Below are 18,476 nucleotides of genomic sequence, written 5' to 3'. Positions count from 1 at the left end.
TGTTGTCTGTCTATCTGTGTTGGCCCAGCCATGAGGTGGCGACTTGTCCAGGGTGTACCCCGCCTTCCGCCCGATTGTAGCTGAGATAGGCGCCAGCGCCCCCCGCGACCCCGAAAGGGAATAAGCGGTAGAAAATGGATGGATGGAAATAAGGACATTTTTAGCACCAAAAAAGATAAACATAGTGCTATTGAAGCAAAGTGACTTATCTGTAACAAATTTGAGCTTATTTGCCTCTCTGAAATGTGCGATCATATGCTCTTGTACTTTTGATTACTGCAACAAATGCATTTTCTTCCGCAATTAAATCAACGTGTAAAGATGAAGTTTTGCGCTCACCAAGCAGGTTAGGAGTCGTGTTACTCGTAGCCACTGCAGAGACCGCCTTGAGGACGCGGGAGGCCTGACGCCTCCAAAGGACGCTGGTCTGGTCCCAAAGCGTCGTGAGCCCAATGATGAGGCACTGAAGCTCCTGTGTCTCTACCAGCCGCTCCACATTGACTGGTTGTCTGCAAAGTTGGAGGAGAACCTAAAAAAAAAACCCAGAGTCTTATAAAGTCAAAAAGTGCATTGACATCAAGGGGAAGAGTCAGGTAATTTTCACCTGTGTCAGTAGCTCTTGAAAGCTCTCTTTTATGTTCTCCTTTGCTGGCATGCACACGAGAAGATACAAACATTTCACAAGGGCGGCAGGAAGTCCTGGATTTATACATGACAGTATGTCCTACAAACACAAATAAAGTGGAACTAAATGTAGTTCACTGGTTATGGATTATACCTTTAAAGGCCTACTGAAACCCACTACTACCGACCATGCAGTCTGATAGTTTATATATCAATGATGAAATATTAACATTGCAACACATGCCAATATGGCCTTTTTAGTTTACTAAATTACAATTTTACATTTCCCGCAGAGTTTATTGTTGTAAACGTCGCGGAATGATGACGCGTGTTTGTGACGTCTCGCGTTGTAGCGGACTTTATTTAATAATACAACTCTAACATTTGACAACCAAACAATTAAACAAGGCGACACGGTAAAGAATCTGGGTATTATCTTCGACCCAACTCTCTCCTTTGAGTCACACATTAAAAGCGTTACGAAAACGGCCTTCTTTCATCTCCGTAATATCGCTAAAATTCGCTCCATTCTGTCCACTAAAGACGCTGAGATCATTATCCATGCGTTTGTTACGTCTCGCCTCGACTACTGTAACGTATTATTTTCGGGTCTCCCCATGTCTAGCATTAAAAGATTACAGTTGGTACAAAATGCGGCTGCTAGACTTTTGACAAGAACAAGAAAGTTTGATCACATTACGCCTGTACTGGCTCACCTGCACTGGCTTCCTGTGCACTTAAGATGTGACTTTAAGGTTTTACTACTTACCTATAAAATACTACACGGTCTAGCTCCATCCTATCTTGCCGATTGTATTGTACCATATGTCCCGGCAAGAAATCTGCGTTCAAAGGACTCCGGCTTATTAGTGATTCCTAAAGCCCAAAAAAAGTCTGCGGGCTATAGAGCGTTTTCCGTTCGGGCTCCAGTACTCTGGAATGCCCTCCCGGTAACAGTTCGAGATGCCACCTCAGTAGAAGCATTTAAGTCTCACCTTAAAACTCATTTGTATACTCTAGCCTTTAAATAGACTCCCTTTTTAGACCAGTTGATCTGCCGTTTCTTTTCTTTTTTTTCTATGTCCCACTCTCCCTTGTGGAGGGGGTCCGGTCCGATCCGGTGGCCATGTACTGCTTGCCTGTGTATCGGCTGGGGACATCTCTGCGCTGCTGATCCGCCCCGCTTGGGATGGTTTCCTGCTGGCTCCACTGTGAACGGGACTCTCGCTGCTGTGTTGGATCCGCTTTGGACTGGACTCTTGCGACTGTGTTGGATCCATTATAGATTGAACTTTCACAGTATCATGTTAGACCCGCCCGATATCCATTGCTTTCCTCCTCTCCAAGGTTCTCATAGTAATCATTGTCACCGATGTCCCACTGGGTGTGAGTTTTCCTTGCCCTTATGTGGGCCTACCGAGGATGTCGTAGTGGTTTGTACAGCCCTTTGAGACACTAGTGATTTAGGGCTATATAAGTAAACATTGATTGATTGATTGATTGATTGACATATTAACCCAGCACCACACACGGCTAAAAGTCGTCTCTTTTCATCGCATAATTACACAGTAATTTGGACCTCTGTGTTGCTGAATCTTTTGCAATTTGTTCAATTAATAATGGAGACTATAAAATACAATGCTGTGGGTGGAAAGCGGTGGATTGCAGCTGCCTTTAGCATCGAGACACAGCCGGTGTTTCTTTGTTTGTTGTGAAGCTTTAACACAGAGCGGTCAAGCGAACATGTTTCTCTACGTCAACAAGCAAGTTTTTGGAGGGGAAAATTGTGATATTAAGTCAGCTCTTAGCGGAGACTTCAGTGGATTGTGCGACTTCATCCTGCACCTCAAAAAGGCAGCTGTGATCTTGGCTCCGGCATTGGCTTGTCTCAGAGACACTGGCGTTCACCGCAGCCATCCGACTTTCAGGTATGACTTTACAATCTCACTAAAACACTATTAAAACAATAAGCAGATAAGGGATCTTCCAGAATTATCCTAATAAATGTGTCTAATTACATCTGAAACTGTCCCACTGCGGGCTTCACGGTGGAAGAGGGGTTAGTGCGTCTGCCTCACAATACGAAGTTCCTGCAGTCCTGGGTTCAAATTCAGGCTCCGGATCTTTCTGTGTGGAGTTTGCATGTTCTCTCCGTGAATGCGTGGGTTCCCTCCGGGTACTCCGGTTTCCTCCCACTTCCAAAGACATGCACCTGGGGATAGGTTGATTGGCAACACTAAATGGTCCCTAGTGTGTGAATGTGAGTGTGAATGTTGTCTGTCTATCTGTGTTGGCCCTGCGATGAGGTGGCGACTTGTCCAGGGTGTACCCCGCCTTCCGCCCGATTGTAGCTGAGATAGGCGCCAGCACCCCCCGCTGCCCCAAAAGGGAATAAGCGGTAGAAAATGGATGGATGGACTGTCCCACTGCCGCCGCCTGGAACCGTCGCTTTTTCTTTTCTTTCCTTTTTTTTTTTGCTTTACTCTAACTTTCCTCATCCACGAATCTTTTATCCTCGCTCAAATTAATGGGGAAATCATCGCTTTCTCGGTCCAAATAGCTCTTGCTGCTGGTGGCTCACATTATAAACAATGTGAGGATGTGAGGACCCCTCACACCGGTGACGTCTAGTGCACATCGTCTGCTACTTTCGGTAAAGGCAAGGCTTTCTTATTAGCGACCAAAAGTTGCGAACTTTATCGTCGATGTTCTCTACTAAATCCCTTCAGCAAAAATATGGCAATATCGCGAAATTATGAATTATGACACATAAAATGGACCTGCTATCCCCATTTAAATAAGAAAATCTCATTTCAGTAGGCCTTTAATAACTCCGAAAAGCTATGCATTGTTCTATTTTTTTTTTTTAGATATGAGTGCTATTGCTAACATGCTAATACATGCAGTGCCCACAAAAATCAAATGACATTCAATACAATAACTGTGCCAAAAACATATCACTTTGATAGGTTGATTTAGCAATGTTATTGTTGTTATAATTTGTAGTAGTGTGACTTTTTTGGACTTGTTATGCAGTGCTTGTAATGAAAGCCCTAAATGCTTCCTGTCAGCATTGTTATAATATCTTCAAAGCCACAGCATGTAAAGGAAATAGAGCAATTTGGAGATTGGATGCCATTATATTGGGTAACTGTGACTAAGTGTCCAGGTACTTTCTCTTCCCTAAACGATGACCGTCAGATGACGTGACAGCGCAAACAGGAACCTAATAAACTCACAGAACTATCAGCGGTTAGGAGCAACAGAGATTTAAGCAACAGCCATCCTGGACACTTGGCCTGGTCGTCTTCTGGTTGGAAGAATCGAACAACCTCCTCGCGAGCATCTTCTGCAAACATTAGTTAACATAAGTTAGTTCACGTTTCTTCACAAGGAAGCATGCTGCTTTCTATTCTGAGGAACATGAAGGATGCGAAAGTCTTCTGGAAAAGAGACACAGTACATTATAAAAAGCAGAAGTAAAAAGAGACGTAGAAAGTCCCTGAAATCAGCAAAGCTGGACCGCTTGTGATAACATGAGGGAGGGTCAGTTACTACCTGCAGGTCTTTCTGCCAGCCTGTTGTGGATGTTACAGATGACGGTGTCTGCGGTCACAGCTGCAAGTACCTTCAAGTCCAAACCCTCAAGCCCTCCACCTTCATCACACACCTGCCATGACAGACAATATTGATGAATTGGATTGAACATACACTATAGACGAGGGGTGCCCAAACTCCGGCCCAAGTTAAGGAAATCCCAAGTTAAAAAAATATATGTATAAACACGTTTTTTTTTTTTTTAATTATTATTTTTTTAAATCCGTCCTTTGTAATCCATTTTCTACCGCTTGTTACTGTTGGTGTATCCTAGCCGCTCAGGCTAATTATATTGTCTAAAAATGCATTTTACCATCGATAATGTGACATCATCGCGCTCGGAAAGATGAAACCAAAATAGAACTTTTTGGTATAAACTCAACTCGTCGTGTTTGGAGAAAGAAGAATACTGAGTTGCATCCCAAGAACACCAGACCTACTGTGAAGCATGGGGGTGGAAACATCATGCTTTGGGGCTGTTTTTCTGCTAAGGGGACAGGACGATTGAGACGTTTTAAGGAAAGAATGAATGGGGCCATGTATCGTGAGATTTTGAGCCAAAACCTCCTTCCATCAGTGAGAGCTTTGAATGGTTGACCAAATACTTATTTTCCACCATAATTTACAAATAAATTCTTTAAAATTCCTGCAATGTGAATTCCTGGATTTTTTTTCACATTCTGTCTCTCACAGTTGAAGTGTACCTATGATGAAAATTACAGACCTCTGTCATCATTTTAAGTGGGAGAACTCGCACAATCGGTGGCTGACTAAGTACTTTTTTGCCCCACTGTACATGCATGCATACATACATGCCAGGGTTTCCCACACATTCATTTATTTGTAGCGGCCCGCCACGAAAGAATTACGGCCGCCACAAATAAAAAAAATTAAAAATTAAAAATGATAATATTTATATTATATATATTATTATATATATATATTTTTTGCCGGCTTTTGACTCGCTCGACCGCTCATAAAAGCAATGGGACTCTGTCTGTGAATGGAGCTTGTAGTTACATATTATATAAATATGTAAATATTATATAAATATGTCCATAAAGTGTTGTAATTATATTCCAACTCCGTGTTCTTCTTGCGCTTTTTTGTATGATTTGGTGATGCTTTTGTCCAGTAAAGAGTTATGTTCTGGTATGTACATTCTGTAGAAGTTTGTGGTTTTATCGGCGGCTATGATGAGGTTGCTTACTTTCTTGATGCGCTCCGTGTCATTTTTCAGCTTGTCAAGGACAAAACACCACTCAACCAATGGAGAAATACAGCAGCAGTAATCAAATGGTTTAACAACATCCAAGACAAACAACAACACAACTTTATCTCCTTCGACCTCGAAGAATTTTACCCTTCCGTCACGCAAGACCTACTGACCCAAGCACTAAACTTCGCCTCGGACTACGACTCAATCACAGGCAACGAAAGAAACATCATCATCCACGCAAAGAACTCCATACTCATCCACAACAGTACACCATGGCAAAAAAAGAACAATTCAACATTTGACGTTACTATGGGGAGTTTTGACGGAGCAGAAACGTGCGAACTCGTCGGGAGTTTCCTCCTCTCCCAGCTTGCTAGCCTCAACCTGAACCTAGGTATTTACCGTGATGACGGACTGGCAGTGTGCCGCGCCTCGCCAAGGAGCAGCGAGAACACCAAGAAGCGCATATGCCAAATCTTCAAAGAAAACGGCCTACGGATCACGATTGAAGCCAACAAGCAAACCGTCAACTTCCTCGACGTCACTTTCAACCTGAGAAATAACAGCTACCAACCATTCACGAAACCCAACACAACACTCCAATACGTGCACCATGACAGCAGCCACCCACCCACCACCACGAAAAGAATACCTACCGGAATTAATAAAAGGCTATCGATGCTGTCATCTAGCAAAGCTGAATTCGACCAAGCAACCCCCCCGTACCAGAAAGCATTTGATGAAAGCGGATACAACTTCACCCTCACCTATGAACCCACTCCAGGAAACCAACCAAAAAAGAGCAGAAAACGAAACAACATCATCTGGTACAATCCGCCATTCAGCAAAGACGTCTCAACCAACATCGGCCGCAAGTTCCTCACTCTGATTGACAAACACTTCCCCAAAGGCAACACCCTAAGAAAAATATTCAACAAGAACAACATTAAATTGAGCTACAGCTGTATGAATAACATACAACAAATCATTTCAAACCACAACAAAGCAATTGCAAAAGGACTGCCTACCCCCAGACTAAACGACTCTGAAACCAATAAGGAATGTAACTGTCGCAAGAAACCTGATCGCCCTCTCAACGGAGGGTGCTTACAGACATCAGTCGTTTACCAAGCAAAGGTAACACGCAAGGATATTAACACATCCGACACGTACGTAGGATTAACCGAAGGAGCGTTTAAAACCAGATGGAATAATCACAACGCCTCCTTTAGAAACCAGACTTTGCGGAATTCTACAGAACTCAGCAAACACATTTGGAACCTTAAAGACAATAATGTTGAATATTCAATAACATGGCAAATTCTTGCATCCAGCACACCTTACAACAGTGGTAATAAAAGATGCAACCTATGCTTAAAAGAGAAACTGTTTATTATATATCATACAGATCTATCATCCCTCAACAAGCGCAGTGAAATCATTTCAACATGCCGCCACAGACGGAAACACCTCCTAGGTAACACATGAGCCAATCACCACGCCCCTACGCCTGCCTGTACCCACCCACTCTGTGCCCTATATAAACCATTGTATGTGAATGCTTCCATTAAAATCTCCTGATGATTGAGGGAACCCCTCATGAAACAGTTCTGTAGAGATGAAGTAGTCTTGTGATTTTTCCCACACCTACATATTGCGCTCTACCACGGTATCGAGCACTATTCTCTGGATAATCCAATCAAGACATATACATATACATATATATATATATATATATATATATACATATACATATACATATACATATATATATATATATACATATACATATACATATACATATATATATATATATATATATATATATATATATATATATATATATATATATATATATATACATACATACACACACATACTAACACACACACACACACAACACACACACACACACACACACACACACACACACACACACAGTATATAATACACACATGCAGCCCTGCCCCCCGGCCAAATTGCTTTAACCCAAGCCCCCAGAGTCAAAAAGTTTGGGGAGCCCTGCTATAGACAATTGCCTTTAATTCAATTCATTGGATTAACATTTCTAGCACACGTCACAAAATGAAACCAAACAATGGTGCCTTGTTTACAGGTGCCAGAGCTGCAGCTAAAGCACGTTCTAAGTAACCAGTAAGGCACTATGTTCTCTTTTCACAGGCTTAAGAGGATATGGCATTTCAATGAATGTGCTGGTCTTATGTAGCGGTAAATCCCTGAAGGGTCATGCCATTGCAGATAAAGCACATTAGAACTTTGAAATCCGGATGCAGATTTAATACAGTTTAGTATTGATTAGGAAGTTGAAAAATCCACAAAATAATCTTTTTTTTTTTTTACATTGGATCATAGGTGAGAGGTGGTTTACACTCTGGACAAGTCCCCAGCCAATCACAGGTTTTGGCTCGTGGCCACATTGGGTTAAAAGATTATGCCCGGGTGGCATATATATATATATATATATATATATATATATATATATATATATATATATATATATATATATATATATATATGTATATATATACATGTCCAAAGCATAATACTACCACCACCATGCTTGACAGTAGGTGTGGTGTTCCGGGGATTAAAGGCCTCACCTTTTCACCTCAAAACATATTGCTGGGTATTGTGGCCAAACAGCTCAATTTTTGTTTCATCCGACATCATATGGACAAAGATAAGACCTTCTGGAGGAAAGTTCTGTGGTCAGATTTTACTGCCAATGGAACTGGTGCTTCACAGAGAGTAAATGGGACAATGAAAAAGTATGATTTTTCCAAATTCTTCGGGACAACCTAAAATTATCAAGCACCGAGTTTGAGTCTTGGGCGCAGTTGGGTGCTCCAACAGGACAATGACCCCAAACACGTCAAAGTGGTATCCGAATGGCTAAATCAGGCTAGAATTGAGGTTTTACAATGGCCTTCCCAAAGTCCTGACGTGTGGACAATGCTGAAGAAACAACTCCATGTCAGCAAACCAACAAATTTAGCTGAACTGCACCAATTTTGTCAAGAGGAGTGGTCAAAAATTCAAGCCGAAGCTTGTGGATGGCTACCAAAAGCGCCTTATTGCAGTGAAACTTGCCAAGGGGCATGTAAGCAAATATTAACATTGCTGTATGTATACTTTTGACCCAGCAGTTTTGGTCACATTTTTAATAAACCCACATTAAATTCCTAAAAGAACCAAACTTCATGAATGTTTTTTGTGACCAACAAGTATGTGCTCCAATCACTCTATCAAAAAAAAAAAAGAGTTATAGAAATTATTGGAAACTCAAGACAGCCATGACATTATGTTCTTTACAAGCGTATGTAAACTTTTGACCACGACTGTATCTACACACTTCTTTAAAAACAATACCAGAGGCTTTTGAATTTCATGCGACAGCTGAGCTAACAGTCGAGATGAATCCACAGAGGACATTGACATTATTCAACGGCAAACATCTGAATGAAGTGAAGTGAATTATATTTATATAGCGCTTTTCTCTAGTGACTCAAAGCGCTTTACATAGTGAAACCCAATATCGAAGTTACATTTAAACCAGTGTGGGTGGCACTGGGAGCAGGTGGGTAAAGTGCCTTGCCCAAGGACACAACGGCAGTGACTAGAATGGCGGAAACGGGAATCGAACCTGCAACCCTCAAGTTGCTGGCACGGCCACTCTACCAACCGAGCTATGCCACCTCCTGTTATCCCAAACCTTCCCAGGATCCTGACTTGTCCCATCCACCTTTGCGGTTATGTCCACAAACTGGGGCGCTATAGCTCGGTTGGTAGAGTGGTCGTGCCAGCAACTTGAGGGTTGCATGTTCGATCCCCGCTTCCACCATCCTTGTCACTGCCGTTGTATCCTTGGGCAAGACACTTTACCCACCTGCTCCCAGTGCCACCCACACTGGTTTAAATTTAACTTAGATATTGGGTTTCACTATGTAAAAGTGCTTTGAGTCACTAGAGAAAAGCGCTATATAAATATACAGTAATTCACTTCACAAACCGAAGCTTTACTTTCCATATTGACAGAGTCTGATTCAAGATAAAGAAGATTGAAGAAAGAGTTGCCGTACCTGTATAAAGAGCGGCAGGACTCTGACCAGACACTCCCACCTTTGCCCTAAAGGGATAGAGTCCCCATTGTGGGTCAAACTTGAGCATTGTTGAGTCTCAAGTTCTTGGAGGTGTTCTTGGAGCAACTCGGAAAGCAGAGGGTCTGATGAGGCTTCTCCTTTCTTCTTGTCCAACTCCAAAGAGACGGACAACTCCCCCGAAGCACTCAGCTCCCCCGTTTCTTTATTGATCCTCTCCCCTTTTATGCTTTCATCCTGGAGGGGAGACAAAGACAACGTTTAGAAATCCGCAGCCACTCGCATCTAATTAGAGAATTCATCTCCATTTTAAACACTTCACTTTGTACAAATTTATGTGCTACCCAAGACGCCATGTAAACAGGTTGGTTTTTTTTAAAGTCACTCAATGAGTTGTGATTAAGGCACGTGGAAGCACAAAATGACCGTAAATCCATCCATCCATCTTCTTCCGTTTATCCGAGGTCGGGTCGCGGGGGCAGCAGCCTAAGCAGGGAAGCCCAGACTTCCCTCTCCCCAGCCACTTCGTCTAGCTCTTCCCGGGGGATCCCGAGGCGTTCCCAGGCCAGCCGGGAGACATAGTCTTCCCAACGTGTCCTGGGTCTTCCCCGAGGCCTCCTACCGGTTGGACGTGCCCTAAACACCTCCCTCGGGAGGCGTTCGGGTGGCATCCTGACCAGATGCCCGAACCACCTCATCTGGCTCCTCTCGATGTGGAGGAGCAGCGGCTTTACTTTGAGTTCCTCCCGGATGACAGAGCTTCTCACCCTATCTCTAAGGGAGAGCCCCGCCACACGGCGGAGGAAACTCATTTCGGCCGCTTGTACCCGTGATCTTATCCTTTCGGTCATGACCCAAAGCTCATGACCATAGGTGAGGATGGGAACGTAGATCGACCAGTAAATTGAGAGCTTTGCCTTCCGGCTCAGCTCCTTCTTCACCACAACAGATCGGTACAACGTCCGCATTACTGAAGACGCCGCACCGATCTGCCTGTCGATCTTACGATCCACTCTTCCCCCACTCGTGAACAAGACTCCTAGGTACTTGAACTCCTCCACTTGGGGCAGGGTCTCCTCCCCAACCCGGAGATGGCACTCCACCCTTTTCCGGGAGAGAACCATTGACTCGGATTTGGAGGTGCTGATTCTCATTCCGGCCGCTTCACACTCGGCTGCGAACCGATCCAGTGAGAGCTGAAGATCCCGGCCAGATGAAGCCATCAGGACCACATCATCTGCAAAAAGCAGAGACCTAATCCTGCGGTCACCAAACCGGAACCCCTCAACGCCTTGACTGCGCCTAGAAATTCTGTCCATAAAAGTTATGAACAGAATCGGTGACAAAGGACACCCTCACTGGAAACGTGTCCGACTTACTGCCAGCAATTCGGACCAAGCTCTGACACTGATCATACAGGGATCGGACTGCCATAATAAGACAGTCCGATACCCCATACTCTCTGAGCACTCCCCACAGGACTTCCCGAGGGACACGGTCGAATGCCTTCTCCAAGTCCACAAAGCACATGTAGACTGGTTGGGCAAACTCCCATGCACCCTCAAGAACCCTGCCGAGAGTATAGAGCTGGTCCACAGTTCCACGACCAGGACGAAAACCACACTGTTCCTCCTGAATCCGAGTTTCAACTATCCGGCGTAGCCTCCTCTCCAGTACACCTGAATAAACCTTACCGGGAAGGCTGAGGAGTGTGATCCCACGATAGTTGGAACACAAATGTCATGTTTAATCACCCCAATCATCAAATTGAATACATTTTCAGTCATTTCCTAGCCTCAACTAGTATTGGTTTGGTAGCATCATGTGTTGTCATTTAGAGCAGGGGTCTTCAACCTTTTCCAGGTCAAGCACCCCCAAAATTGATAAAGAGATGGAGCGGGGACACCCAACCCGTATAAAATTGTATTTTAAATTGAACAGGTCCTCAAGGTAACTTCTTATTGTGCAATACTAAGATATTCAAATAACACAACAGAGCGCTGATAATCTCTAGCTAGCTGGCATCTGGTGGGCTAATTGCTTGCCGCAAATTGATAGCTGAAAACTAGAGCGCTAATCAGAGCTCATGACCATATGTGAGGATGGGAACGTAGATCGACCGGTAAATTGAGAGCTTTGCCTTCCGGCTCAGCTCCTTCTTCACCACAACGGATCGATACAACGTCCGCATTACTGAAGACGCCGCACCGATCCACCTGTCGATCTCACGATCCACTTTTCCCTCACTCGTGAACAAGACTCCCAGGTACTTGAACTCCTCCACTTGGGGCAGGATCTCTTCCCCAACCCAGAGATGGCACTCCACCCTTTTCCGGGCGAGAACCATGCACTCGGACTAGGAGGTGCTGATTTTTCGCAATACTAAGATATTCAAATGACACAGCATAGAGAAACTAGAGCGCTAATCACTAGCTATCGTAAATGCTAACATGAATATAACGACAAAATAACAAAATAACAAAATCAATAAGTCATGCGAAGTAGTTTTTATAGAGTACGGCAGAGATTAGCTAATTTGTGTAGAATTTTCATCAGTGGATAATAATAAAACATCATTATTATTCTTATATCAATTTATATTTATGTATGTGCCTCACAATACGAAGGTTCTGAGTAGTCCTGAGTTCAATGGCGGGCTCGGGATCTTTCTGTGAGGAGTTTGCATATTCTTCCCATGACTGCGTGTGATGAGGTGGCGACTTGTCCAGGATGTACCACACCTTTCGCCCGAATGCAGCTGAAATAGGCTCCCCCCCCACGACCGCAAAAGGGACAAGCGGTAGTAAATGGATGGATGGATATTTCAAAGCCTTCTGAAATGAGATTTTCTTATTTAAACAGGGATAACAGGTCCATTCTATGTGTCATACTTGATCATTTCGCGATATTGCCATATTTTTGCTGAAAGGATTTAGTAGAGATCATCGACGATAAAGTTTGCAACTTTTGGTCGCTAATAAAAAAGCTTTGCCCTTTACTGGAAGTAGCAGACGATGACGTCACCGGTGTGAGGGTTCCTCACTATTCGGACCGAGAAAGCGACAATTTCCCCATTAATTTGAGCGAGGACGAAAGATTCGTGGCTGAAGATATTGATAGCGAAGGTCTAGAAAGAAATAAAAAAAAAAAAAATAAAGTTAAAAAAAAAAGGCGATTGCATTGGGAGCGATTCAGATGTTTTTAGACACATTTACTAGGATAATGAGGCAAATACCTTATCTTTCTATTGTGTTGCTAGTGTTTTAGTGAGTTAAATAGTACCTGATAGTCGGAAGGGTGAGTCCACGGGTGTGTTGACGCCAGTCTCTGAGTGAAGTCACGGCAGCTGCATGCACGGCGCAAGCTCCGCAGATTTCCGGTAAGAGGCGACTTTTTACCACAATTTTCTCACCGAAACCTGCCGGTTGACAAGTGGTCGAGAACCATGTTTGCTTGACCGCTCTGAGCCATAGTAAAGCTTCTCCGGGAATTTTAAACCTCTCTTGTCTTTAACAACTGTAACGCCGCTGTTTCGAACACTAATCAAGGTTCCTTGAACGCACCAGAGTTATGTGCTCAATGCAAAAACCATACAGTTGCCATCCCATTGCCATTTCTAAACTACACTACAGTGTGTCAGATTTTTTGGGGGAGTCTATTTAAAGACATTCACATTTGTGGTAAAACTGCGGGATTATTAAAAATATATACATTTTTTTCAAACCTAATCAACCGAAAATTTCGACCCCAGCCTGCGATAAAGTTTTCACTCAGATCCTTTTCTGTTAAAGGCCTACTGAAACCCACTACTACCGACCACGCAGTCTGATAGTTTATATATCAATGATGAAATATTAACATTGCAACACATGCCAATACAACCTTTTTAGTTGACTAAATTGCAATTTTAGCCGATCACAAATAAGAGTAGTCTGTTTTTATCGCATAATTACACAGTATTCTGGACATCTGTGTAGCTGAATCTTTTGCAATTTGTTCAATTAATAATGGAGACTACAAATAAGAAAGATGTTGGTGGAAAGCGGTGTATTGCAGCCGGCTGTAGCAACACAAACACAGCCGGTGTTTCTTTTTTTGTTGTGAAGCTTTAATATGGAACAGAGCGGTCAAGCGAACACGGTTCTTTACCACATGTCAACCGGCAGGTTTCGGTGAGAAAATTGTGGTAATAAGTCGGCTCTTACCGTAAACATGAGTGGAGCTTGTGTCGTTCCTCCTGCAGCTGTCAAAGAGGCATCTGCGACTGTCTTGGCTCCCTCAGAGACACTGGCGGTCACCACACCCCTCCGACTCTCAGGTATGACTATATAATCTCACTAAAACACTATCCATCCATCCATTTTCTACCGCTTATTCCCTTTTGGGGTCGCGGGGGCGCTGGCGCCTATCTCAGCTACAATCGGGCGGAAGGCGGGGTACACCCTGGACAAGTCGCCACCTCATCGCAGTGCCAACACCGATAGACAGACAACATTCACACTCACATTCACACACTAGGGCCAATTTAGTGTTGCCAATCAACCTATCCCCAGGTGCATGTCTTTGGAAGTGGGAGGAAGCCGGAGTACCCGGAGGGAACCCACGCATTCACGGGGAGAACATGCAAACTCCACACAGAAAGATCCCGAGCCTGGATTTGAACCCAGGACTGCAGGACCTTCGTATTGTGAGGCAGACGCACTAACCCCTCTGCCACCGTGAAGCCCCACTAAAACACTAGTAACACAATAAACAGATAAGGGATTTTCCAGAATTATCCTAGTAAATGTGTCTAATAACATCTATAATCGCTCCCACTGCCCTTGTCTTTTTTTTTCTTCTTCTAGTCCTTCACTATCACTATCCTCATCCACGAATCTTTCATCCTCGCTCACATTAATGGGGAAATTGTCGCTTTCTCGGTCCGAATCGCTCTAGCTGCGGGTGGCCATGATTGTAAACAATGTGAGAATGTGAGGAACCCTACAACCAGTGACGTCATGCGCACATCGTCTGCTACTTCCGGTACAGGCAAGGCTTTTTTATTAGCGACCAAAAGTTGCGAACGTTATCCCCGATGTTCTCTACCAAATCCTTTCAGCAAAAATATGGCAATATCACGAAATGATCAAGTATGACACATAGAATGGACCTGATATCCCCGTTTAAATAAGAAAATCTCATATCAGTAGGCCTTTAACAGACATGTGATTTACTTATAGTGGTGATGGACTATAAAGGCAGCTCACATTCCTCACATATGCACTGATTCTTTAACATCTCTCATGTGAGAAGCTTCTGTTCCAGTGTGTGTGTGTGTGTGTGTGTGTGTGTGTGTGTGTGTGTGTGTGTGTGTGTGAACACATTTCCTTCAGCTGTCCACGTGCACAATCCGAGAAATGTCTTACCTTCGTCAGTGGGAGAGCCATGTGTGCGTCTTAACAGAGCTGTGTGAAGTGTCTTGTGGAGCTCCAGATGAGTTCCTACTCCGTCCACGTTCCCATGTCAGGAGCAAAGGCAAGCGCAGACCTGCAAAGCCATGACTGCCGCTTACTGTGTCGTGCTGCTGTAAAAGAGCCCGCCCTCACTAATCTGCAGCAAGTAGAGTGAACTTTGAACAAGCAGAGTTACTCACATTAGCTGATCAAGTCATGTGCCTTCTTACTTCCCCAGAGAAGCAGAAGTGAAAATGTGCTGTTGGGCTGTTTGGATGAGGCCCTCCCACTCTTATTGCTTTTTATAGAGTTGTACGAGGCTGCCTGATATTATATGACTCATAATGATCACCATGTAGCTTCCAATTAAAGTATATTAGATACATGTTCTGAAGTTGTGACTAGAACTGCTGGGAAGATACATGAAATACATGACTGGAATATACACAGATTTTTTTGTCATGAAAAAGGGAGGTTTTTGTCATGAACAAGGGAGTTTTTTTGGGTTGGTGCACTAATTGTAAGTGTATCTTGTGTTTTTTATGTTTATTTAATAAAAAATACAAAAACGTTTTTTTTTTTTTTTAAATAAAAATTCATTAAAAAATTCTTCTGCGGCTCGGTACCAATCGACCGGGCCATGGCCCATTGGTTGGGGACCACTGATATAGGCCAGTGTAGGGCACCGGTAAAGTAGCCTTAGCCATAACAACAGCTAGAGTACAAGCATACTGTATAAAACAAGCACACCCTATTCCCAGGATGTTTTCCCCTCTCTTCAAATAATCTACCTAAATATATAGCAGCATCCCATCCTCTTATCAGCATTCTGTTTATGAAATCCCACAATGAAAAGGTAAGTGAACGTCACAAACATGACCAACAGTGCCATCTAGTGGGCCAACGCTATAGTATTATCAATATTATCAGCATAAAAATAGCCAAAAACCACAAAAGGCTTTAGAAGATGCAAAGTAAAACTTTTTTTTTTAAATAGTTGTCATAGTTGGGTGATTTTTTTAGGTTGTACAGAAATTATAAAAATAAATCCGGAGCATAATCAATTATTTCCCAATGAGGCGACATTTTTTGACGGTGACAAACCATATGTCTCCTGTTAGGAATCAGATAGGCCAGTGTAGGGCACCTGTAAAGTAGCCTTAAGGCCTACTGAAACCCACTACTACCGACCACGCAGTCTGATAGTTTATATATCAATGATGAAATATTAACATTGCAACACATGCCAATACGGCCTTTTTAGTTTACTAAATTGCAATTTAAAATTTCATCATGCTAAAACGTCGCGGTATGATGACGCGTGCGCATTGTAGAGAACATTTAGGTCCAGCACCGTTCACAGCGATAAGTCGTCTCTTTTCATCGCATAATTACACAGTATTCCGGACATCTGTGTTGCTGAATCTTTTGCAATTTGTTCAATGAATAATGGAGACGTCAAAGAAGAAAGATGTAAGTGGAAAGCGGTGTATTGCGGCCGCCTTTAGCAACACAAACACAGGCGGTGTTTCCTTGTTTACATTCCCGAAAGATGACGGTGAAGCTCTACTATGGAACAGAGCGGTCAAGCGAACATGGTTCCCTACCAACCGGTAGGTTTCGGTGAGAAAATGGTGGTAATAACTCGGCTCTTACCGTAGACATGACCGGAGAGCTTGCGTCGTTCCACCTGCACCTGTCAAAGAGGCAGCTGCAAACTCTCTTGCCTCCTCCCACTGGCCGCCCCCGACCATCGGATGCTTCCAACGTGAAGGAAGCATCGGCTGACTTCGCCTCGTCAAGAAACATGGCTTCCCTCGGAGACACTGGGGGTCACCATACCCGTGGCCACACCCCTCCGACCTTCAGGTTGCACAGGTATGACCATATAATCTCACTAAAACACTAGTAACACAATTAGCAGATAAGGGGTTTTCCAGAATTATTGTAGTAAATTTGTCTAATAACATCTGAATCGCTCTACCGTCTAGTTTTTTTTTCTTCTAGTCTTTCACTCTCACTTTCCTCATCCACGAATATTTAATCCTCGCTCAAATTAATGGGGAAAACGTAGCTTTCTCGGTCCGAATCGCTCTTGCTGCTGGTGGCCATGATTGTAAACAATGTGAGGATGTGAGGAGCTCCACAACCCGTGACGTCACGCGCACATCGTCTGCTAGTTCCGGTACAGGCAAGGCTTTTTTTATTAGCGACCAAAAGTTGCGAACTTTATCGTCGATGTTCTCTACTAAATCCTTTCAGCAAAAATATGGCAATATCGCGAAATGATCAAGTATGACACATAGAATGGACCTGCTGTCCCCGTTTAAATAAAAACATCTCATTTTAGTAGGCCTTTAGCCTTAATAACGAAGTTTCACCATTTGGAGGGGCTGTACCGTATAAAAAAATAACACCAAATTCCCAGGATGTTTTGCCCTTTCTTCAAATAATCAATCTAAAATTATATCAGCGTCCCACCCTCTACCAGCATCCTATTTATGAAATCCCACAATGAGGAGGTAAGTGAACGTCACAAACATGACCAACAGTGCCATCTAGCGGGCGAACGCTATAGTACTTTCAGCCTAAAAATAGCCAAAAACCACAAAAGGCTTTCGAAGACGCAATTAAAGTCAAACTTTTTTTTTTTAAGTAGTCGTCATAGTTGGGTCATTTTTTTAAGATTGCACAGCAATTATAAAAATAAAATCCGGAGCATAAGCAATTATCTCCCGATGAGGTGACAAACCATACGTAGGGAATCAGATAGACCAGTGTAGGGCAAAGTAGCCTTAATAACAGAGTACAAACATTTGAAGGGGCTATACCGTATACAACAAGAACACCGAATTCCCAAGATGTTTTCCCCCCTCTTCAAATAATCTACCTAAAAAATATAACAGTATCCCACCCTCTTATCAGCATCCTTTGTATGAAATCCCACAATGAAGAGGTAAGTGAACGTCACAAACAGGACCAACAGTGCCATCTAGCGGTCCAACGCTATAGTACTATCATCTTTAAAATAGCCAAAAACCACAAAAGGCTTTCGAAGACGCAAAGTAAAACTTTTTTTTTTTTAAAGTAGTCGTCATAGTTGGGTGTTTTTTAGTGTGTACAGCAATTATAAAAAGAAAATCCGGAGCATAAGCAATTATTTCCCGATGCGGCGATATTTTATGACGACGACAAACCATACGTCACCTGCATGTGCGAGAGTCCTACATTGTCTATATGTATCGTTCCACTTTCAGGATTTTTAAAAGTTACAGTATGTGGAGCAATGTGTTTATATTTTACCTCATTTGCTGTAACTGTATGAAATAGTTGCTCCGGTTGTTTAAATGCCATGTTGCTGTCAGCTACTTAGCTTAAACGTGTCTGGCTAAATTAGATGGCAGCGAAACACGTGTTGAAGCGCATTACCGCCACCTACAGGAATATATGATGTAGGATAGACATTTAATGTATTTATCCCAC

General features: G+C 43.1%; 1 protein-coding gene across 6 annotated transcripts in view; it reads right to left on the bottom strand.

The window, feature by feature from the left end:
* wdfy4 (WDFY family member 4) overlaps window positions 1–18,405 on the bottom strand; it is a 142,274-nt gene extending 123,869 nt beyond the window's left edge. For 4 of the 6 annotated variants that reach the window (XM_061910250.1, XM_061910254.1, XM_061910255.1 and 1 more), the window contains exons 1-7: window positions 15,194–15,341; window positions 14,967–15,124; window positions 9,541–9,795; window positions 4,183–4,294; window positions 3,864–3,973; window positions 605–724; window positions 340–529 (exon numbers count right to left, since the gene is read on the bottom strand). In XM_061910250.1, coding sequence (XP_061766234.1) covers window positions 340–529; window positions 605–724; window positions 3,864–3,973; window positions 4,183–4,294; window positions 9,541–9,795; window positions 14,967–14,987 — 808 coding nt within the window. In that variant the 5' untranslated portion in view covers window positions 14,988–15,124; window positions 15,194–15,341. Of the gene's footprint in view, window positions 1–339; window positions 530–604; window positions 725–3,863; window positions 3,974–4,182; window positions 4,295–9,540; window positions 9,796–14,966; window positions 15,125–15,193; window positions 15,342–18,296 lie in introns of those variants that run through there. The other 2 variants (XM_061910252.1, XM_061910251.1) reach the window with 2 other exon arrangements.
* Between the last annotated feature and the right edge of the window lie 71 nt (window positions 18,406–18,476).

The sequence above is a fragment of the Nerophis ophidion genome, linkage group LG09 (genome assembly GCF_033978795.1).
Source record: "Nerophis ophidion isolate RoL-2023_Sa linkage group LG09, RoL_Noph_v1.0, whole genome shotgun sequence".
Classification (NCBI taxonomy): Eukaryota; Metazoa; Chordata; class Actinopteri; order Syngnathiformes; family Syngnathidae; genus Nerophis; species Nerophis ophidion.
Note: the sequence above shows the minus strand (reverse complement) of the source record. Positions and strands in the feature narration are given on the sequence as shown.